General features: G+C 40.9%; 1 protein-coding gene across 7 annotated transcripts; it reads left to right on the forward strand.

Annotated features, from left to right (window-relative positions):
* The first annotated feature begins 31 nt into the window (after nt 1–31).
* Nucleotides 32–24,078, forward strand: ACOX1 (acyl-CoA oxidase 1). Of its 7 annotated transcripts, none has more exons than XM_025468041.3 (14): nt 32–283; nt 534–693; nt 4,551–4,711; nt 14,151–14,258; nt 15,070–15,189; nt 15,336–15,451; nt 15,845–16,014; nt 17,091–17,253; nt 17,663–17,853; nt 18,360–18,539; nt 18,674–18,779; nt 18,936–19,079; nt 19,226–19,432; nt 20,282–24,078. In XM_025468041.3, the coding sequence occupies exons 1-14, from the start codon at nt 175–177 to the stop codon at nt 20,330–20,332; spliced, it is 1,986 nt and encodes a 661-aa protein (XP_025323826.1). In that variant the 5' UTR covers nt 32–174; the 3' UTR covers nt 20,333–24,078. The 7 variants fall into 7 exon arrangements, with proteins under 7 accessions (XP_025323826.1, XP_025323825.1, XP_025323829.1 ...); XM_025468040.3 differs by lacking the exon at nt 4,551–4,711 and adding an exon at nt 11,761–11,921; XM_025468044.3 differs by lacking the exon at nt 32–283 and adding an exon at nt 11,761–11,921 and having other exon boundaries at nt 552–693.
* Nucleotides 24,079–24,460: the final 382 nt, after the last annotated feature.

A 24,460-nucleotide genomic window follows, 5' to 3' on the forward strand; every position in this document is an offset into this window, starting at 1 on the left:
AACCAGGAGGGGCGGGGCGAGCGGGGGCGGGGCGAGCGGCGTCCCGGGGCGACTCTTAGGGCCGGGCGCGCCTCGGAGCTGCGGACATCCGTCGTCGCAGCATCAGCCGCCGCCGCTTCGGCCTCCGCAGCCGCCTCTGCCTCTCCTCTGCCGCTGTCGCTGCGTGTCGCCACCATGAACCAAGACCTTCGCAGGGAGCGGGAAGCCGCCAGCTTCAACCCGGAGCTGCTCACGCACGTCCTGGACGGCAGCCCCGAGAACACCCGGCGCCGCCGAGAGATCGGTGAGGGCGGCGGGCCGGGCCTCCCTCCTTCCCCGAGCGCTGCTCGGGGACTCGCTGGAGGAGGAATCCGGGGTGTGTGTGGGGGCGCTGTGGGGCGCAGGCCGCCCCCACTCCCAGGGCCGGCCTCTGGCGGGGCGCGGGGTGGCGTCCGTCCCGAGGCCCGCGCTCCAGAAACCCGCTGGGCTTCGGGAAGGTGTCACGGAGCCCTGGAGTCCTGTCTTCCACTTGATGCCCTCTCGCTCCCTTCCAGAGAACCTGATTCTGAATGACCCAGACTTCCAGCACGAGGACTTGAATTTCCTCACTCGCAGCCAGCGCTACGAGGTGGCCGTCAGGAAGAGTGCCAACATGGTGAAGAAAATGAGGGACTTTGGCATCGCAGACCCTGAGGAAATTATGTGGTTTAAAAAGTACGTATGCCTCCGCCGAGATCAAGCGCCCACGTCCAAACTTTTAAATTTTAAATGCGCAGCCCGTGGTGTCCCTTTTTCATCGTGCTCGGCGTTGGAAGACTCTGGCTGCCTATTTGCACCCCACTTTCAAGGGTGTGTGTGTGTGTATGTGTGTGTGTGTGTGTGTGTGTGAGAAAAACTGTGTTTGCTTATGTCTTTAAGTCCTTTAAAGGGATGACGTTTGGAGAATGCTGATGATAAACGGAGAGGTTGCAGTTGTCCTCGCTAATCAGTACAGATTTCATTGGCCCGGGTGTCTCAATGTAGGGTGATTTTAAATTGCAAATGACTTTGCTCTTTGTCACGTGGTGGTTTGCTAAATTTAGGGGCAGAATTCGATTTTTAGCTGGAAGACCAAACAGTATTTTGGAGCAATAACAGGTTGTGTTTCCTTATGAAAGTGTAGCTCTTGAGTTGAAACGGATGGGCACTGTGGGGTAGATGAAGAATGTGAGCGAAACTTTAGAATGAAGTATTTGTAAGAACCCAGCATTCTCGAATCCAGTGGCAGCGTTCAATGGTTCTTGGGCATATGAGACCTGCTAAAAACATGCCTTGGTCCTAATGCTGAAAAGAGTATGTACTTTTTCCAGATTATCTGTTTTTTGTTTCTTAATTAGGAAAAAAGTAAGTACCGGGTTTTTTTTGTTTGTTTTGTTTTGGCCTTTATCTGAATGAACACTAATGTGATCTGAGTACAAGATTTCTTTGGCCTATAGCCTCTGTTATACTTCTCATTAATTCCTGGGCACTTCCTTTTGGGGTGGGGGGGTTCAACGTTTTAGGTGAATTACAGTATTTTCGTCAATAGAGATTAAATGATACGAATGGTGTGTATTCAAGAGCCAAGAAAAAGGGAACATGTTACAAGTTCTCCTTGTATGTAATGACAAAATTCTCCTTTATTCTACTGCCTGTAGTATGTTTGGTATCTTAATTATTTTCAGTCTGACCCAGTTACTACTGTTGAGGATAAAATACTCTACTCCGGCCCTTAGGACTGCCCTGAGAATTCCTTTCCCTTTTAGTCATAAAATTATATTTTACTTACTTTTGGTAGCCCAAATCAGAGTACTGACTAACTTCTAAATGTTCTTTTTCACTTTTGAAATTTGTAACTCATGGCGGTTTGGGGAATATTGAGGTGTAGAGCACCTCCTAGAAGATCGTGTTTCTGAATTATCTGAGTTGCGTTTTAGATAAACTTCAAAAACCTAAAGTTTTGTGTTTTTTTTGTTTTTGTTTTTTGTTTTTTAAGACAATCCAAAAGAAGGGTTTGTTTTGTTTTGCTTTTAAGTGGGTGATGCAGTGTGTTCCAGAGTTAGAGTTCATCATCAATGGTGATTCAAAAGAATGTAACCAGAGTTGAGTGAAATCACAATGAAATAGAGCAGATTCCTTTCTGTGGTTGAAGAGGAGAGGACATGAGCTATTAGTCTTTATCATTTTTTATGGTACAGACGTTGCTGTTTGGGGGATATAGAGTACAGAGGTTTTTTGTTTGTTTGTTTGTTTTTTTTGAGTACAGAGTTTTAACATACCTTTTGACATCCTTCCAGTGTCTCTAGGATAGGACAGGGAGATCAACTTACATGAGAGAAAATTGATTGAGACTAATTAATATGAGACTAACGATTGAAAATTAGTCTTGGCAATTACTGAATGCCGTTGAATCCAAGCCCACCATCAATTATAACTCACACCCGAGTTTCATGTACCACTAATAAAGAAAAAGTGCTGCCAGTTAACTATGACATCCCGTTACTTGTGAAATGCACCTGACTTCTTAAAGCTAAGATGGGGGAGGGGATGTTACCAGAACTGGTGAAATATAGTAATATTTCTCTTCTGGGAGATTTTGAGCATTTACTGGGTTTATTTACAATTATTTATCTTCTCTCAAAATTCATATATGGGAATATATTGAAGTTGATAGAATATTAGTGAAATACTTTGAGATTTCTCAACTTGAGCAGTACAAGAACTGTTCTCTCTCCAGTCCTTGGCAAAAAAACCTTGCTGTTCAGGGAATGTAAAAGTTGATTTTCTAATCTCCTGTCCAGTGATTTTTGTCTTTTAACTATATTGTTTACTATGAAAAGCAAATTGTAAAATGTTCTTAAGAGTAATTAAAACTTCTAGTGAGGATCAGTCTTGGTTTTTGTTACCCTCCTTAGGTTTTTAAAGCTGATTCCTTGAAAAGGTCTTCAGAAGGGATTAAACATAATTTAAAAACAAGCACTGAGATTTTGTTCATGAAGTAGATTTTCAGGCATCCTCAAAAGAATCTCAGTGTGTTTATTAACAAACATTTGACAGTCTTTGTTTTGTGTCATGATTTTTTTTCTCTCTGAGTTTCCTAGAATTACATTGTGTCAATATCATCATTTCACATAACCCTACAGTCCCCTCACTTCCCTTCTGGTGAACAGAAGTGTCTTTTGTTGCCACCATTTTTGGCACCTAAACTAGTACTTCACTTCCTCACAAACTCTTGTTAAGTTCCTTTCCTCTTTTAGGAAAATATGATGGTTAGGGAATGCTGCGGTGCTCTCGCCTTTGAGAGAATGATGTCTACATTTATCTATCTCATCAAGCTTTTGCCTCCCACTTTGGTGAAGCGGAACGTTACTTCTCTACTGTCCAGCAGCAGTAAACCCCTGGTAATCCAAGTTACTTGGAAGCTAACTTCTTGTGTTCATACCCCTCTTTTTTCCTGTTGCTCTCCCAGGAGAAAGTGACCTTAGATATTGGTGTAAAATTATGGAACCTTCAGGTTAAAAAGCATTTTTGATGTTCCGAGCTTGGATGCAGGCATTCCTTAGATGTTTTAGTCTGTCCCAGCACCCCTGAAAAGTGATCTTCCAACCTAAGGGTGGTAGGATTGTTCTTAGGGCCTCCTCAACAATGAATTGGCAGCCTTCCCCCTCTTTCTTTGAATTCATACTGTGCTCATTGGCCAGACCAAGACAGACTGGTGACACTACATCCTATTCATTCCTGGAGGAGTCATGAAGATTACTAGTTGGTACTTGCTTTGTGTTTTTAAGCTCTTTATATAGATAGGTAGAACAAAATAGGTCCCTGTTAAGGTTTTGAATAGTGTAGCTAAAGCTGACAATTGTATGTGATTTGTATTTCGACTATTTCGCAGATTGATTTATGAGAAAATAATGACAATTTCATTATGATTGAAGTTCTCTTAATCTGGAGTGAATTTCAAAGGTCATCAGAGATAAATGTTTAATATTCTCACATTTCCGCTTACCCATCTGTAACCTCTGAAGACCTTTAGAGATCTGTAGTTTGGTCCTGGAATATATATTTACAATCCTGGGTGTCTGCTTTAGTTATATAGGGAAAGATTACAAAAGCTTTGTTAAGAGCTCTACAAATAAATGTTCTATGGAGTTCCTTTTGATTTTTAAAACAAGTAAAACTTGAAAATAAAGCAAACACACACTCCAAAGAATCCAACCAACAGATGACACCAACAAAAACAAAACAAAACAAAACAAAAAAATAAAAAAAAAAAACAAGATATTTTTAGGCTAAAACAGAATTTGCTTCCTGGATGAAGTGTAGAATTAGAGGAATTTTGGCCCTGAAATGACTTGGGCAGGGAGGGGATAGATAGATACCACTGGATTTGGCCTTTTAGGTGGGAAAGTGATACATTTTACATTTAGTTTCTTGATAGAAGGGTTGAAATTGTCCCAGCCTCAATCCTGAGGGCCATGGTTGTCTGGCAAGAATGGATACTAGAATGCAGTTTCTAGAGTAAGGCTGAGATCCTTTTCTTTTCTCTCCTGTAGAGTTCATTTGGTCAATTTTGTGGAACCTGTGGGCCTCAATTACTCCATGTTTATTCCTACCTTGCTGAATCAGGGCACCACTGCTCAGCAAGAGAAATGGCTGCTTTCATCCAAAGGACTCCAGATAATTGGCACCTACGCCCAGACGGAAATGGGCCACGGTTAGTCCACATTTGAGGGTCAGTGGGTAACCCACCTTAGGATTTAAATTGATAAATGACTCTTGGTGTTTGGTTTTTCCTGCTGCTACACGTTGGGGATTTTGTTTTTCAGTTGTTAAACCTTAAATAAAATTCAGCTTCTCATTTTTCCATAGGTCATTTCCCCATAAACTAGCCCAAGACTCTAGCCTCAAACATCCTTCATTGTTATTTCTAAAAGTCTTTTTATCCTTGCTGCTTATAATCCCATTTTAATGGCGGTTGAGCAGTTTGGGAAGATGGGATTGAAAATGTGGCAATATTACATTGATGTCTAATTATGAAAAAAGACTTTGTTGGAATTGCTTTGAGAGTGTTACTGCCTTAGCAATATCTGGAAGTTGCCCCTCTGCTTTAATGAAACTAAAGATGTGGGTTTTGGGGGGGGGCAGAGAGAGCATTTAAGTGTCTTACTCTTTCTTTCGTTGCCTTCTAGCAGGATTATAAGGCTGTTTGGAAAAAAATTCATGATTCTCTTCATTTAATTACAGCAGTCTTTCTATTATACTTTTTTTCTTTACATATTTTTGGACTTTGTGTTGCCAGTCATTCTTGGTTAAATTGTTCATAGAAATGGGGCGCCTGCTGACTTAAGTTGGTTAAGCGTCCAACCTGATTATTAGCTCAGATCTTGGTCTCAGGGTCACAAGGTTGAGCGTGTTGGGCTCCATGCTGGGTGTGGTGTCTACTTTTAAAATTTTTGTTTATAAAAGGCTGGCTACTTTCAAAAAGTTTTATATTTGGTCTTAATATGAAAGAGGTTTGTTTTCATAGACAAGGCCATTGGCAGGTTTGGGGATTTTGAATTTGAGCTGCCCAGTTTCATTCTCTAATTTATCATAAGGCTTCCATTACATGAATAAGGAGAAGAGGAAGAGATGCAAATAGCATGAAAACTTCATGTTTGTGTTTGATTTGGTGCTTTTTGATTAGTGAAGTGGTTTAAGGAGAAATGTTCTTTATCACATTCCTCATGAGAACTGCAGATTCTGGTTATGATATTGTCCTATGAATACCCTGCCAAAAACACCTGAGGCTTTAGCTTCAGGATGGCCAGTACTGAAAATAAGCAGCCTGAAGAAAGGTTTCCTAAGAAAAGTAATATAACACTCATACAGGTCTCCCTGTCTGGGGGAGGAAGAGAGAGAGAAAGAGAGATGTAATCTTGAAATAGCTTTGTGGTACAGAACCCTTATTTTAAGCACGCATCATTGTGAAATTTATTTGACCTACAGTCAATGCTATTCATAGGAGGCATAGAGATGTAAATTATTCTGAGGCTAAATGGGTTTATTATGAATGTCTTACTGGCCTAACCCTTCTGTTTCTAAAAAGGACTTTATAAAACATATTTGCCCTAAATTTTGAAAGAGAGGAGGAAATGAAGACTTGAAGTTTCTGGTTTGAGGAGCCCAGAAATTGGACTGAGGTCCTGTGTTTTTCTGGGTGAGTTTGCATCTGTTAGTTTTCTTGTATTTGAAGCAACTTTGTCTTAATCTCTGTATTTTAGAGAACAGAGTTGTGAGTTTAGGTCTTGTTTCTCACTGGAATCTTGTCTGTTCCTGTTGATGTTTGTTGTGCTTTGTCCACTGCTGTTCTTTTCCGGGGGCACCAGTCAGTTGGTGATTAATTTGCATCCTGTGACAGTATAGCCTTGTGTAGAATACTAAGTCCTTCGACATCAAAGAGACTGGAAATAGAGCAACTTGTGCAGATGGAAGTTTGACGGTTAAATAGACTTTGGAACATCAACCAGCCAACAAGGATTATCTAAAGTGTTGTGACAGAATTGGCTGTAACTCTTTCAGCTCTAGGTAGCTGCTGAGAAGTGAGGAAGACGGTATTGCCCAGGCTCCTTCCAGGACCCTGAAGAATCTTAAAATTCAGTCCCCTGCATGAAGTGTCCATCATGTGTTTTCTGTCTTCCCTCCTCAGAATACTCACCTGTCTGTAGAGACACACAAAACCCGACACACTTGGTCTGTGGGTCTGTGAGCCTTCATCAAAGGCAGAGGTCTGGGCTGAGGGGTGCACCCTCTCCCGGGGGTTCTGGTGTTGAAGGGACCGTCTGTGGAATGTGGTCCAGCAAGAATCCTCCTGACCATACATTTCACCGGGTCCCAAAGCAGGTACTGTGTTCAGTCTTCACAGATAATTGATCACTTCAAGTTCTGGCTGCTTTATAACAATTATCCTTCCCTTGTTTTCTGCTGTTTATTCAGGAAAATGAGCTTATATAGTCAACAGTTATCATCCTTAAAGATTGGTGCAATACGTCTGCACCTTCCCATACTCAAAATATGAACTAAAGCACCTCTCTTCTTTTGAAACTTGAAAAATAGATAGTAAATGTGATTGTGTAAGTCACTAGTCTTTCTCCCCTGTATTTTCACTACCCTGTCTCCTGTCCTCTTTCTTCCAAATGAATCTCTTCCCTGTTGGACATCCTGTGAAACATGATCAGTGGGTTTGGGGGATATTCTAATAATATTCTATTATTATCAGTAACAATATAAACTTCTTTACAAAAACTATGTCCTTTGGGGTTATACTTTGGGAATATCTTTCTCAGAAGTAAATTATACAGTGAAAGGAATGAACACTTTATAGCTTTTATTGCATAGCTTAAGACTTTTCTTGAAACACAGAACAAGTTTGTGGTATATTTGGTGACTTATTAGTATACTGTGTCTCCATAAGCCCCATCAATGTGATTACTTTAAATTTTTTTTTTTTGCTTCTTTAATATATATCTAAGAGTTAAAGTATTAATTTTCCAATGCCAACGACCTTGGATATCTTGGCTTACTAATTTGTATTTCCTATGTATAAACTTGGTTCTTCTCTGTTGGTTGAATAGAATCTGTACATTGATCTTACATGATTATGTTGTGATCCTTTGGATATTTTTTCTATTGTCTTCTGTTTATTAAACGCTTTGGCCTTTTGGCTCAGGTCATGATCCCGGGGTCCTGGGATCAAGTCCAACATCAGGCTCCCCACAGAGAGCCTGCTTCCCCCTCTGCCTATGTTCTCTGCCCCTCCTCTCTCTCTCTCTGTCTCTTGTGAATAAATAAAAATCTTTAAAAGACAAAAAAACTGCTTTAGTCTTATGTATTGAGTGCATCCTTTTGAGTAGGTCTACATTTTTTCCCCATATCTTGATTATTATTCTCTATTCTATCAATTTTTTTTAATGTTTAATGCTTTGACTTCTATAGTGTAGGACGATGAATGGATCTCATTCCGTTTTATGTTTATTAACTAATAGTTTTTTTTCCAGTTCTTTCTGGTTCTTAGAGTTTTATTAATCATTTCAATTTATTTCTAGAACTTTAAAATACATTATATTGATTAGTCCCTTTTGTTTTTCTCCTAACATCATGAACATTGGTTCATTGTTGCTTTGTAAGCTATTTAAAAATCTGATAGGATAAGCCTGCTGTTGTTACATTTTAAGACCTACATATTTGGTATTCTTGTGTATTTACTCTTCTAGCCAAATTCCAATCTTAATTTTTCAAATTCTAGATTATATCCTAAAAGAATTTCATATCCGTGTTACATTAAATCTTTGTATTTCTTGAGAGGTATTATCTTTATTATTATAAAAGATTGACTTCTCAATATGGAATTAGCACTTTATTTCCTGTTACATATATCTTCTTTTAATCCTCCTATTAGCTATGGATATTTTTTCCTAATTTAATCTTTAATATCCTGAGCTAAATTACTTAACAAATTTAAATTTTATTGGGTTTGTAAATTGCTTCTCTTTTAGCTGAGGTTTCTACTTTAAGCGTCCTAATGGATAATAATGCATTCCCCCCACTCCCGCTTATAGCCCACAGCTTTTCTAAATTCATTTATTATTGATGGCATTTTATTGTTGATTTCCTAGGCTTATAATCATGCTGTCCATAAAGATGCTATTTTAAGTTCTTCCTTTCTTATGTATTATTAACGTAATCATTTTGTCCTCAGCATTGGCTGCCAGCCCTTCCAGCCCTCTGTCATGTAGAAGAGACTGGGAAGGCTTTTTGGTGTTATGGTTTTAGAAGAATTAACTGTAGCGTTTCACCAAAGTAAAATGTTGGTGTTTTGTAATTTTAAAATAAGTGATTTAAAAATAACATATGGGGGATCCCTGGGTGGCTCAGGGGTTTAGCACCTGCCTTCGGCCCAGGGCATGATCCTGGAGTCCCGGGATCGAGTCCCTCATCGGGCTCCCTGCATGGGGCCTGCTTCTCCCACTGCCTTTGACTCTGCCTCTCTATCCGTCTCTCATGAATAAATAAATAAAATCTTTAAAAAAATAAAAATAACATGATTTCTATCATGCATAACCAACTTTTTGCAACAAATACTTGATTTAAGTAAAAAAAAAAAAACTATCCAGGTCACTTTCGCCTTGTAATGTGTCTAAATTTCATCCACTTGTGAATAATCCTTATCTTAGTCACAAGAGACCTTTTTCTCTTAAAAACATTGTTCAGGGATCCCTGGGTGGCGCAGTGGTTTAGCGCCTGCCTTTGGCGCAGTGCGCAATCCTGGAGCCCCGGGATTGAGTCCCACGTCGGGCTCCCGGTGCATGGAGCCTGCTTCTCCCTCTGCCTGTGTCTCTGCTTCTCTCTGTGTCTCTCATGAATAAATAAATAAAATCTTAAAAAAAAAAAATTGTTCAGTCTCAAAATAGTTTCTGATTACAGTAGTTTACCCCTGCCCTACTCAGTGTATTTTGTGGTAACCTTGGCATATGTTATTCTGTTATGTAGCACACTGATGCAGACCCCTCCTGTGAGTCCGATGGGCTGCTTCAGAGAGGCCCTTCCCTCCCCAAGAATGGCTTTGGATTCTAGTAAGGTGAAATAGTCTTTCAGTCCCAGGCCACAGGGTTCAGTCCTGGTTCCAACAGCCTTCTCCTTTGAGATCCCAGGTGTACATTGATTTTTCTTCCTAGGCACCATTCTTTTAAAAACTGGAGACAGGGATCCCTGGGTGGCGCAGCGGTTTGGCGCCTGCCTTTGGCCCAGGGCGCGATCCTGGAGATCCGGGATCGAATCCCACATCGGGCTCCCGGTGCATGGAGCCTGCTTCTCCCTCTGCCTGTGTCTCTGCGCCTCTCTCTCTCTCTGTGACTATCATAAATAAAAATTAAAAAAAAAAAACAAAACTGGAGACAGTGGTATTCCTGTTTGTGAGTGAAAGTACTCTCTCAGCACATGAATGTGTTTTTCTGAGGATTTTCACTATTTTTTTTTTTTTTTTTTTTTTTTTACTTTTTATTTTCAAATGGTCGTAAATTCCTAGGAAGTTGCAGAAATGGCACAAAGAGGTTCCATGGACCTTTCACCCAGTTTCCACCAGTGTTAATATCTTACAGGATTGCCATTTGCCCCTTCTAAGGATAGCTGCTCTGGTTTTGGGAAGTCTTTCTGGTGCTAAGTCCTGGTTGCACTTCTATGAGAATTTCTCCAGCCAGAAAATGTGATTAGGTAGTGGGATTCTTGTCCTTGTTCTGCCATTATCTTCTTGATCTGAAAGCACTTAACTCACCTCAGCCTGATTTCTTTGTAAAATGAGCATGTCAGTTGTACAGTCTAATTTTTATGTAATTGAAAGCACAACCACCCAACTGGAAGACATAACTGATCAGCCCTTGCCTAAGCTGTGTGCCCTGGTTATTTTCCTCCTTACTTTTTGAACAAACTGAGAGATTTTATTTATTTGTACTTATTTATTTTTTTTAAGATTTTATTTGAGAGAGAAGGCACCAGCAAGGGGGAGGGGCAGAGGGTGAGGGAGAAGCAGACTCTGCTGAGCCGGGAGCCTGGCAGGGGGCTCGATCCCAGGACCCTGGGATCTTGACCTGAGCCAAAGGCAGATGCTTAACTAACTGAGGTACCCAGGTGCCCCAAACTGCGAGATTTTAAAACTGAAATGTTGTATAGGCAAATTTCTAAGATCATTAAAGAGAATGATAAGAGCAATATAGAGTCGATTAAGCTAGAGCTAGAAGTTCAATGAGATGCTAGTAATGTGGAAAGATAATGAAAACATATCAGTTTCCTATTGGAAATAAATTCACATGGAAGTCTAGGGATCTGCAAATTCTAAATGGAAAAGAATGACTTTAGAAAGTGGATTCAGGGGCACCTGGCCAGCTCAGTAGTAAATAAATAAAAGGATTCAGAATTACTAAAACTAAGATGTTTATTATCATTAGTGATAATTCCCATATAATTGGCTTGTTATGCATGAATCTGTTACGTGTAATTATTATTATGGTCTTTACTAGAAATTGCGTATCTTTTTTATTTCTGAAATTAATTATTGGGTGAGGAGCACTGTCAGTTTTTGTATTAAATTGTTTCAGTAGGGCATGGCTGGTTTTTTGTGATGAATCTGAATGAAATAACCGGATTTTTCAAAAAAAGAACAGATTTATATAAGAAATGTGGATCTATGCTGGATGTTTTATGGACAAACCGGAAGGATTCCAGCCTAGAAGCATTATTGAAATTGCATCTAGGAAAGCCTTTCATCTAGGGGAGCATATTGTCAGCCTGAGAGAATAGAGTTCTCCTGTCTGACTTCCTCAAACCAGAGTAAATCATTGTACAACTTAAATTCTCCATTCTGTACAACCTCTTCCGATTTTCTAATTTCCTTTGATTTAATTGCAAGGCTGGACTCCTCTGCCTGACTTGCATGTTGGTGCTGCACGGGCTTTGGAATTGGGAGCCAATCCTCACCAAGATTGATTGCTTGAGAGCTGAGTAGCCTAAAAAAAAAACTTCTCTCACCCACTTAAGAAAAACGAAATTTGCCAAGAGTTTATTCAAGTAATACAGAAAGGGGCAGTGCTCCCACCCCTTATATAGTCCACCCAGTTGCTTCATACTTACAGAAGATTTTTTTTCTCCTTCCCCTTACTCTGTTCACATTGGTGATTATCTCACACCTGATGACTCTTCTCTCAAATACCCATCCTTGGTGTTTCTCCGAAGTTTTGTGCACCGAGGGCGGCCTGAGCCTCTGGATCTCCACTTGGGCATGTTCTTGCCTACTTTACTTCACCAGGCAACCGCGGAGCAGCAGGAGCGCTTCTTCATGCCTGCCTGGAACTTGGAGATCATTGGCACTTATGCCCAGACAGAGATGGGCCATGGTACGGTGCATTCGGTCTACCTTCTGGGTTGGGTGGGGCCCCGCAGGCTTAGCAGATGTGGAGAGCCCACCATGTGTTAGCAACAGCACATCCACATACTGTGTGTGGTCTTTCTTCAAAGGCCGGGTTCTTCACACATACAGATCTTGGTGAAGACATTGCTTTGGTCAGTGGAAATGAAACATTATATTGTCACAGAGATAATGCTGATTCTCTTTCCTGGTTCCCCCTGAGTAGTTCAAGAATTACAAATCAGGATTTCTTTACCAAGTGGTTTTTCAAGTTCATTGGAGTTGTATAGAATTTGTGTGCGGGTAGAACCTGAACCCATCTTTTTTTCTTTGTTACTGATTACCTTTGCTACAGATACCTTAACAAACTTGCACAAATCCCAGAAGAAACCCAGATTGATAGTACAAGTGCTCTTTGACTTGCTTGAGGGAAATTAGTGGCTTATATAACCATAATATGAGCATTTCATACCTTGACCTTTTTTGTGCCTTGGTTGAATAAATTCCGTTAAGTCCTGAGGGTAGCTTGGCCAAAAATTATGAAAAATAAATTAAGGTGTTCTTCCAGACAGTTGGTTTTGGAGGCAGTGGCTATCCTGCAGTGTTAGCCGGTCTGAATTGGTATCTCTGTTCACTGTTCATCTCCTTCTGTCTTCTCTTTTCCTACTTGGAGGTTTCAGAAAGAGATCAAATGTGTATTTGCCACATTCTCATGCTCTGTGCAACTTTATCTTGATTTTATAGCTAATTTGGCCCTTGGTGCTGAGCCATATTTTACAGGATTTTCACAAGACCCAGAGTGGGGTGCTGTTTGGTTCCATTGTTCATCTGCAAACATTTTGTCATTATCTGTTCTGTTACTCTGTTACTTTTCCTATAAAAACTTCTTTGTTGAAAATGTTTGGTTCCTGATGCTCCTCTTATAATGGAGAAGGTTGTGGATCACAGGTGAAGTGACCATTTCTGTTACTCAACTTGGAAGTTTCTAAATGTTTCAAAGTTTTAAGTGTTTATGAGTCCTGGCATTATCTAAGTGTTTGGGAAGAGGTTCTCAGCATTTGCTTCAGGATAGTAGTCCTAGAGGGAGTGTCACTTAGAAAATTTTTCTGTAACTGTTTTTCAAATAATTTTGGCACGTTTGTATTAGGATTGAAAGCATGAATCTTTGTCCATCTCCAGTAAACATATGACACTGGGAACTCTTCCTAGTTGCAGTCATGAACCAGCCAGGGTCGAAGTTAAGGCCTGGCATTGGAAATCGCAGGGTGTAACCAGACCTTATCCTCAGACCTTTATAAATCAAAGTCATTGTTCCAGGTCTTTTTGCCCCATAGTGGTTATATTTTTTTAAAGTCTTGTTTTCTGGGGATCCTTGGGTGGCTCAGCAGTTGAGCGCCTGCCCTCGGCCCAGGACGTGATCCTAGAGTCCCGGGATTGAGTCCCACGTCGGGCTCCCTTCAGGGAGCCTGCTTCTCCCTCTGCCTGTCTCTGCCTCTCTCTCTCTCTCTCTCTCTCTCTCTCTGTGTTGCGTGTATGTCTCTCATGAATAAGTAAAATCTTAAAAATAAATAAATAAAGTATTGTTTTCCATTCTACCAATCACCCTGAAGTAGGTCCTTAATTTATAGGAACTTTGGCTGGAGTCTCTTTCTATTATCTCTTATCTTAATCTTTGTAAGTAGAGAAGTCCGGAATGTTGAACTGGTGTGGTGGACACCATACATGATTTGAAATTGGCATACGTAGGGATGTTAATTTAAAAGGGCAGTTAACTTCCCTGTTACATTCATATTCTATGATCTTGTGAAAATACGATTCTGAATAGCCTTTACAATTTTTTTTTGGTTGATCTAAATAGAGGTGTAGTGATTCAAGTATAGAAATAGAATATGCTTGACATTTATATTTTCACCATAATAGGAACTGTCTGGTTTAAGTACAGGAAGTTACGGAGCACCTGGATGGCTCAGCAGGTAGAGCATGTAACTCTTGATCTTGGGGTCAAGAGTTCCAGCCTCGTGTTGGGTGTAGAGTTTACTTAAAAAAAAAAAAAAAGTATAGGGAATTACGTATCTTGGTTATCAACTATTTGTAGCTTATCTACCAGTGTCTTATTGTCATTAGGGTTTGTTGTTCTCTGAGATACTAGAGCTGAAAGGACAGGGCAGGAGAATTTTACCCGTATTTTATCCAATGTGAATGTAACTTACTTCCTTAGGAACTCATCTCCGAGGTTTGGAAACCACAGCCACTTACGACCCTGAAACTCAAGAGTTCATTCTCAACAGTCCTACTGTGACCTCCATCAAGTGGTGGCCTGGTGGACGTATGTGAATTTTTTTTTAGCATTTATTGGATGTTTATTGGAGTCATTACAAGATTGTGTTTAGAATGTAGAGCTTATATGAGAATATAATTTTGAAATAAAAACTTATGACGTCTTAGACTCTTCTCAGCTGTTCCCAGTCTCTTACAGTGCATGTGGGAGACCTTCCTCCATTTACAAGGCACAGAAAGGACAGCTGTCTAACTCTCTTTTCTTAATTTTTCAATCTGAACATTCCCATCATTACTACAGTTTCCTTAGTCAACATTTAAAGCAGCTTTAAAGCTGTGTTCCCTGTGTGGTTATAAGTAATTTAAATGTAAATAGCCACATGTGGCTAGTGGCCACTGTTTTGGAAAACACTTTATTAAGAAAGAAAAAAGAAATTAAGATTCTTGTGGTTATCTGAAAAAAATTTTTATGTGATCAAATAAGAAATAAGTGGAAAAGAAAGTAAAGTCTTTTATTTTTTTAGTAAAGTCTAAAAATGAAGAATTCCTATCAAATCAGCAAGCTGTATACCTTAAACATACAAATATTATAGGTCAATAATATCTCAAAATTTGTATAAAAGCTTATATAAATGTAAAACAGAGGATTGCTTTGCCAAATCCAATAAATTTTGATGGCTATCAGCTTACGTGAATTTCTTTCTGAAAACTGGATATGGTGCTGTCATAAGCCTCTTGGCTACAATTTATTGATGAAAGCCAGTATTTAACATATAGTTTTTCCCCATCTTTTATTTCTGTCCTTTGAAAGTATAAGAGAGTTTGCTCACTTCTCTCTCCTGTTCTCTTTGATGTTACAGTTGGAAAGACTTCAAATCATGCAATAGTTCTTGCCCAGCTCATCACTAAGGGGAAATGCTATGGATTACATGCCTTCATCGTACCTATTCGTGAAATTGGGACCCATAAACCTTTGCCAGGTTAGAATTGTTTGTCTGATGTTGAGATGAAAAACCAAACCGATCACTTTCTTCTGCAAGAAGTATAGCACACGATGAAAGAGGCCAGGGCAAGCCAGGAATTATAGAGCATAAACATCTTGTGACTTTCCTTTCATCTGTGGTAGGTATTACCGTTGGAGATATCGGCCCCAAATTTGGCTATGATGAGATGGATAACGGCTACCTGAAGATGGACAATTATCGTATTCCCAGAGAAAACATGCTGATGAAGTATGCCCAGGTATGCCCAGATATATTGAGAGGAGCAGAGGTGTCAAACAGGATTTTGGCAGCTCTAAATAACCACAAGGTTGGAAGGGTCTGTTCTTTTAGAAGGTAGTAACATATTTTTATTTTTGATGCTTCTTTCATTAACGCCAGTGAAATCAGAAGCAGTTGGCAGATAGGAGGAATGTATTCTAGTTTGCTAAACCAGTGGGTCTCAAACTTGAGCATGTATCAGAATCACCTGGAGGGTCACTGAAAGTAGATCAGGGTGGGGACTGAGATCTTGTATTTCAAGCAAGTTCCCAGGACATGCTGCCATCCTGGGAACCATCCTTTGAGAATCATGATCTCAGACTGCCTCTCGGGTTTCACAGAAGGAAGTATCAGTCCCGTGTTCTTTGTCCAGGTAAAGCCTGATGGGACGTACGTGAAACCCGTGAGTAACAAGCTGACCTACGGGACCATGGTGTTTGTCAGGTCCTTCCTCGTAGGAGAAGCTGCTCGATCTCTGTCCAAGGCTTGCACCATCGCCATCCGATACAGTGCTGTGAGGCACCAGTCTGAAATCAAGCCAGGGTAAGGGTGGCATCTGAGATGAGCTCAGTGCTGAAGACCTACCTTTGACCCCATTCAAATATCAAAATTCCCAAATGTGATCTAGAGAATGCTCATTGCCCATTCAAACTTAGCTAAGGTGGCAGTGTGCTAGGTCTGCTTAGAAACAAAACTTAGAAACAAAACTTCCTTTTCTTAAGTAGAAAGATGAGGGTAGCCATCTTGTTTTTAACCTTCTAAGAAAATCAGTAATATTTCTTGAGCTCTATAAATGAAATGTTTAGAACACTAAAGGCAGGGACACCTGGGTGGCTCAGTGGTTGAGTGTCTGCCTTTGGCTCAAGTCGTGATTCCAGGGTCTTGGAATCGAGTTCTGCATCAGGCTCCTCACAGGGAACCTGCTTCTCCCTCTCCCTGTGTCTCTGCCTCTCTCTCTCTCTCTGTTCTCTTATGACTAAATAAATAAAATCTTTAAAAAAACAACTAAAGGCAGTTTGAACATCCTAATTGCTCCTGACAACTATGAATTGAGGGTGGTGAAAGTGGCATGGAACAGGACTCCCTATTGTCCTCATAGCCATAGTTTAGTCTTACTGCCTTTCACTTGAACGGGACTCCCTGATGAGCTTTTCAACTCCTATAGAAGGGATAAAGAAATTGGTAAGACCTGACGTCTTAGATGTCAGACAGTTAACTCTGTGCATTGGGTCTTCTCCAAAATTATGGTTAAAATAACTTCTTCAGCCATCTAGTGTGTTAGAATTTTTTATCATTGCCTTCCTTTTGTGAAGTTAACTTTGATTTTTGTATGTTGCTAGGAGATAGTTTCCTTAGTCATGTACTGCAAAGACTAAGATAGATAGGAATTTCACAATTCAAAAATTCTGTCCAACAAGGCGATTGAGAGCATGGTTTCCTGTAGCCAGACAGCCTAGATTTCAATTGAGAATCTGCCATGTATCCGCTGTGTGACCTCAGGCAGTTTCTTAATCTCTTGTTTTTCCCTCTGGGAAAGTATGTCAAAGTATTTAGACCAGAATCTAGCGCATATTAAGTTCTATGTAAGCTTTTACTTTTGTTTTTTCTATATCCTTTAGTGAACCAGAGCCACAGATTTTGGATTTCCAGACCCAGCAGTATAAACTCTTCCCACTCTTGGCCACGGCCTATGCCTTCCAGTTTGTAGGTGCGTACATGAAGGAGACCTACCACCGGATTAATGAGGACATTGGCCACGGGGATCTGAGTGAACTGCCTGAGGTATGTCTACTCATTGGTTTGTGGGCACCCTTCTGTTTGATATTTGCTGTTGGATAATATCCAGAGAAAACGAAACGTTGGAATTTCTTGAGAAGAATCCATGTGTTCTCAAAAGAAACAGCCATTTGTTTAACTGGAAGTGGATCAGATCCGAAGATATGTGGGATTTGTTTTAAATTTCGAAGCATAGTACCGTTGGACGTTTGCTTATCAACGGAACATAAGTGGCGACTCTTTTGCCAAATGGAACAGTTTGGAAGGGAGGGTCAGAACAGTATTAACTCAGGCCATTGAGATGACCGAGTTCCAGTTTGCATACATGGCAAGTGATGTTGAGAGTGACCGGCACGGTTAGGTGAGGAAAACCGCTGTTTGTGGCAGCTCTGACAGCCTGAGCTTTCCCCTCCAGCTCCATGCCCTCACTGCCGGGCTGAAGGCTTTCACCTCTTGGACGACAAATGCTGCTATTGAAGCTTGCCGGATGGCTTGTGGCGGGCATGGCTACTCTCACTGCAGTGGCCTTCCAAATATCTATGTCACTTTTACCCCCACCTGCACCTTTGAAGGAGAGAACACTGTCATGATGCTGCAGACGGCTAGGTAAGAATCTGATCCGTGCTGTATCGGTTGTAAAAACATTTGAGGGGCGCCTGGGTGGCTCAGTCAGTTAAGCGTCTGACCCTTGGTTTTGGCTCAGATTGTGACCTCAGGGTTCTGAGATCAAGCCCTGAATCAGGCTCCCCACCCAGTGTGGAGTCTGCTTGGGAGTCTCTCTCCCCCGTCTCTCTCTGCCCCCTTCCCCCACCTGCATGCATGTGTGTGCGCTGGCTTGCTCTCATTCTCTCTCTCTCTCTCTCTCTCTGTCAATGTTTGGTGGGGTTTTTGTTTGTTTTTGTTTTTTAATGTTCCTGTTCCTATGTTTGCTCTTCATGTTACATTTGTTCCTGAGAGATGTAGTTTTGCCTCCCATCCTTACCCATCGATTTTATCTTGTGGTCAGCAGAACAATTACAAAGCACCTTTCACATTGCTTAAAGTCATTGGAAGAGTTTCTCTGTTTTATGAGAAGTGTAGTCACCGAAAGCATGTGCACTGGTGATTTTTAGGTTCCTGATGAAAAGTTATGACCAGGTGCACTCAGGGAAGTTGGTGTGTGGCATGGTGTCCTACTTGAATGACCTGCCCACTCAACGCATCCAGCCGCAGCAGGTGGCAGTGTGGCCGACTGTGGTGGACATCGACAGCCCTGACAGTCTCACAGAAGCATATAAACTTCGAGCAGCCAGGTGAGGCCACCCTGAAGAGCTGGGACCTGGCAGCTGGGGGCCTCTGGGAGACTGGGACCCTGATGGAAGAGCGGGAGGCCTGAGCACTGCTAAATGTTTCCTGCAAGCTCCAGTTCTCTTTCATTTCTTGACAGATTAGTAGAAATTGCTGCAAAAAACCTTCAAAATGAAGTGATTCGCAGAGAAAGCAAGGAGGTAGCCTGGAACCTCACTTCTGTTGACCTTGTTCGAGCAAGCGAGGTCCGTGATAACCCACTCACCCTCTCTCGCCTTCCCCCTCTCCGGCTCCATCCTTCACCCTGGCCCCCAACCCATTTTCTTACTACAGAAACCCTTATTGCTGGGCAGTGCATCTTTTCAAAGGTTCTCTCACTCTACTGTTTCCTTTTTATCTAGGCACACTGCCACTATGTGGTAGTTAAGCTCTTTTCAGAAAAACTCCTCAAAATTCAAGATAAATCCATCCACACTGTCCTAAGGAATTTATGTCTCTTGTATTGTCTGTATGGAATCAGTCAGAAGGCAGGGGATTTTCTTCAGGTGAGTACTTTCTGAATTCAGGTCCTTTTTTTGTAGTAGAAAAGCCATCAAAAGCCATCGTCTACACGATATTTGTGTGCACGCACATCTTTCTACATGTCCTTCTGCATGTATGCATGCACGTTTGCTTGTTTTATCTCTTCTAGGGAAGCATCATGACGGAATCCCAAATTACCCAAGTAAATCAGCGCATAAAGGAGTTGCTGACTGCAGTTCGCCCAGATGCTGTTGCTTTGGTTGATGCATTTGATTTTAAGGATGTGACACTCGGCTCTGTGCTTGGCCGGTATGATGGGAATGTGTACGAACATTTGTTTGAGTGGGCCAAGAAGTCTCCACTGAACAAAGCAGAGGTACAAAAAAATTGTGTCTTTCCACCTTTTGAAATTCTTCACTTAAATATTAAGGCAGAAAGGATCTCAGAGTTGACTCCTCTGAGAAAGCTTTGGAACCTCTTGTGGCTTTTTCAGACACTTTATTTGAGTAACAGATTCAGAAGGGAGCTAGGTTGTTCCCACAGTACACAGGTCTTTCATTTCCTTAACCATTTAATAACTGTTGGACATGTTCACACATATACAAAACTAGAATACTGTAATACATCCCTTTCTCACACTTCTACATGAGTAGACTGCCTGTCTACTCATGGCCATTGTGTTTCATCTGAACACCCCGTACCACCACCACCCCCCACTGTCGCGCTGGGGATCATTGTAAAACAAATCTAAGATATCAGATGACTTTATCCATAGGCATTTCAGTATGTATCTCTAAAAGATAAGAACTTTTTGAAAACACGACCACAGTGTCCTTACCCCACCTAAACAAATGAAAAATAATATCATGAACTACCCAGTGTCCAGATTCCCCAATTGACTCCATTTTATTTTTTGCCCCTTCAGTTTTTTGAATCACGATCCAAATAAGGTCCGGGTACCTTCTTGGTTAACAGTATGCTAGTTTATGGGCACCTCAGTGGTTGAGTGTCTGCCTTTGGCTCAGGTTGTGATCCTGGGGTCCTGGGATCAAGTCCTCCATCAGTCTCCCTGCAGGGAGTCCACTTCTCCCTCTGCCTGTGTCTCTGCCTCTCTCTCTGTGTCTCTCATAAATAAATAAATAAATAAAATCTTAAAAAATATATATATGCTAATTTACACTGCAGGCTCCTCATTAATAATTCTTTCTCTCTCTCTTGCCTGCAGGTCCATGAATCTTATTACAAGCACCTAAAGCCACTGCAGTCCAAGCTCTGAAGGGTCATGGTGACAAGTCTCATTTGCTCCAGAAACAGCTGGAGCCCCTTACACTTGCCACACAAATCTGCTTGGAATCTTTACCAAACTCAGAAAGCTATAGAGCAAATGATAAATTGAGCCCTTTCCTCTTTTTATAAATGAAGACAAAAATGAACAGATTTCAGAGATTAAATGAAAAAAAAAAAAAAAAACAGACGTGTTTTAAGTGCAATTAACACTGCAAGAGACCTGTCAAGCATCAGAAAGAGCTTTAAGAAATGCAGCATGACTTCCATTTGTAGTGCTGCTGATCCCAGTAGGCCATGACTTTTGATAATTCGTAGAATTTAACTACTGAGTAGTTAATTATTTTCACTTAATTGCTAATCACTGGATCTATAAGTTTTTAAGCAAAGGTATTTTTTAAGTGGGGTAGAGCCCTTCCCACCTTTTCTCCTCAATGTTCTACCGCTCCTGCCATGGGCCCTGGCTAAGAAGCAGGACTGAAGAGAAAGGATTTGGGGAAATAGACTAATCAGGAAACCTAGTGTGAGTGAATCTGTGCCTGAACCATTGACACGACCTCCGCCTGCTTACCCCTCTTTGCCAACCTGTTTCCACCTAACTATTCACTGTAGCATCTTTCCAGCATCTTTTCAGCATGGGTCTAGCATAGGATCACTGTCCCGAGTAATTAGGAATTAATCTTCCACTCGAGGGAACTTGAGGGAGCCCTAAATCGGCGGTGCAGTAGGACAACAGGTCACTTTGTCCCAAACTTCTTGGGAAGGGGCAAGAAGCAAAATTATTTCCGCATTTGACTTTTGGCAACTGATGGCTCCTCCATCAGTGGTGATTCTTCTCCCTCCCCCTTTCCCTGTCCTGAAAGATGCTAAGAAAGGAGAAGAAAGGGTCACAGTTCCTTCACAGTAGAATGAATATAGGGAGAGCTCTCTTAGTGCAGTTACCATGACTGTGGGATGTCCATATCAACTGGATATCCTGGAACAATCCAGATTTTCTGTATTCTGTCATTTGGCATAAGCCATTACAGTGCTTGGAGGTCACAGTGTCTGGCAGTACAAAGATAGAAGCATTCCTCTGACCACCTCTTCTGCCCAGGAATACCACAGAAAACTCCTTTGACAAACCAGGTCTTCTGATTTTTGGATATAAATCATCGAATCAATGTAATCATCAAAACTATGGCTAATGGATAAATGCAAGTTCCACAGAATCTCTTTCTTACTGTACATTGGCTTTATTTTCAGTTTGTTTCCAGGAGCTTGATCTGAACTGACATTGTCCTTTGAGCTGAAATCTAATTTACACAATCATTTACACTTAAAAGGTTAAACATGGACTACTTAATGAAGTTTTTTCTTAAAATTGATGTAAAAACATTACTTGACTTTTTTCTTTTTTAAACCTGTTAACTCTGTGACATTTGCCTCGTAAAACCAGTTCTAGAATCAGTCTTGAGAATGTAGTAAAATTCAGGGGAAATGTCATTTCTACCTTGGGACCTGACAAAATCTATCCCAGTGGAACCAGTAATAGGAGATTTTGATGGCCTGCAGAAATACTATCTGTTGACAAACCTTAATCTCCACTGAGAGAGTTGACTGGGAATTGTTTTAAGATTGAAGTAATAAGCACTCTGTTCATTTCTTTGGGATATATCTTGATGATAGTTCAGATTCTGGGAAGTAATGGAGAGGAAATTGCTTAATAATTGACGTGTTATATGTAGAATTGCTTCAAAATTAGTGAATTAGTTTATTCACAGATTAACATCTGTAGTTGAGATCTAAGAGTGTTTGAACTAGCACCCACCTAATCCAGCTGCATGGATCTGGGATCTATCTAGGCAGGTTTGAGTAAGTTGTAGGCACTACAGAGCCACCTTCCATCCAGCACTTTGAGTTTTATTTAAAAGCGAAATCTGATACTTGATACTAGTTTTAATTAACCTTGGAATTTTTGTCTTGTACTTTTATTCACTGTAACCTAAGAATATAGTAAAACCTCCCTAATTTGTACTATTGTGAGGGAAAGAGAATGCCACATGATTAAACAAGTTCAAGTTATGAGGAATTTTAAGGTACAGATTTATGAGGTTATTGGGTGGAGGTGACACAAAAAACAAAGCGTGCTCTCACCAGCGCGGGAGTGCCTACCTGGTGGCAGCTCTGCAGCTCTTAAAGGAAGCAGCAGATCCAGTTTGCTCTCCCAAAGAAGCCAGGTCTCTGCTACGGATAAGCTTGGTTCTTTTGTGAGCCATTCTCACAAAGTACAAAATTTCAACCTACTCCTCTAAAATGATAAATGCTAAGATAATTGATGAGATTTTTTTCTATTAGATATTGACAATCCTTTTAAAAAGTAGTATGAACAGAACTCAAAATTGGAATTTTGAAGTTTAACAGGATTTTGCTTTGTGTTAGATACAGGTTGATTCCTTCTGAAGTGTTTGGAACTCTACTTTGTGTTCTACTAGATATATTCTGAGGAGTATTTCAGTGTTTGGACATTAGTGGCTTCAAAGCACAGTTGGTTCCAAATTTGGCCTCTGGGGCTTTTCATGTTCTTAAGAACATAGCAGTGCTAAACATCAGCTTATCTTCAGAACATTGGCTTAATTACAACATTAACTATATTCACATGCTTTCTGAGGACCCCCTACCTGTAATTTCAGATTTTATATACCTGGAGGCATTTTATATTTCCTAAACATGCTAGATCATAATTTTTGGATTTTCTTCAGTGCAGGACTTTGGCTGGGGAAATATGACCCAAATTCATGAGGAACGGAAATTGTTTAGGTGGTTGAGGCTCACAGTCCCTCCCGACCCTTTCTGAGCCCTTTCCATCCATCATATTAGGAAGGAAAAGATTAGGTGCGGGTGTGCACACCTGCTAATCTTTATAAATGTAGTATGTATGCCTGGGGTCATAGGCTGCCTTCAAGCAGTACCAGGAAATGAATTCTTCTTGAGACCAAGAGTCTTGTCGATTCTCCTTACTTGAATAAAGATTTTGATCATTTTCATGAAATATTGCAGAGGTCATTGCAGCTAAGTATTTACTATATTCTTGGAGGAGTCAACCAAGTCACACTGTAAATGGCTAAAATGATTTTTTTATCTTAAAATATCTTTTAAGTTAAACTTTTAACTATGTACACTAAATTCTCACTATTACTGTGCTCCATGATCCTAAACATAGAGATATGTTACCAGGTGTTAGCTGTTGCAGACCTGCAAATTGCTAGATTCCAGGGTGTTTTTTGATTTTTATTTTGCTTTAAATTTGAGCCATTGATTATCTTAGGAAGATCACGAAAAATTGGGAGTGATTTTAAGAATTCTGAACCAAAATAGGTTGTTTTGCCACAATACTGTTGACTATGTCATAGTTTAGGTAGCAAACATCCTCCACGTGTTCAGACAGCTGACTACTTTGTAAACACCCTTTTATTTCCAATTGCTGTGGATTCAAGGAAATTGTATTCTTCGGAGTGTATAATTACTTGCTTTTTCCCTTTTAATGTTAGGGTTTGCGTTCTGTTCCTACCTGACAAGTTGCATTAAGCATGTATTGTTACCCATCCCTGGCTGGACCTGTCAGTGGAGGTGCACGGGCCCAGAACTTGGCTGGTCCCTGCTTGGCTTGGGCTGCGGGTAAGCCAAACCACTACCCTCCTTTTCCCTTGTAAAACTGAAAGAAAAAAAAAAATCCTTAATAAAACCTTGTAATTAACACACAGCGCGTTGGGTGCCTTTATTGGGTGGCAGTGTTGGGTTATGTTTTGGCTCCGCAACTTTTTCACAACTGAGCCTATAGGTCACAGCTACCTCCCTAAACTTTGGGATGTGGGACCCATGCATAATTGTTCGTTAGTTTCACACGTCAATTTCCCAATCTTCATACATTTCTCACGCCCTCCACCCGGCCACGGCCACGAGTCAGCTCTCAGAGGAGGTCCTGGAACACAGGTCCCCAGCAGTCCCCCAGGAGGCCGAGAGGAGTAAGCCGAACAACTCGGGAGTCGGATACCCTCCTTCCCAAGCGGCGTAGCGGCCGCTCCTAGCAACGCGCAGGGCCGCGGACAGAGGCCTGGTCTCCACTAACGGCCGTGGCGCG

The sequence above is a fragment of the Canis lupus genome, chromosome 9 (assembly GCF_003254725.2).
Source record: "Canis lupus dingo isolate Sandy chromosome 9, ASM325472v2, whole genome shotgun sequence".
In the NCBI taxonomy this organism is placed as follows: Eukaryota; Metazoa; Chordata; class Mammalia; order Carnivora; family Canidae; genus Canis; species Canis lupus.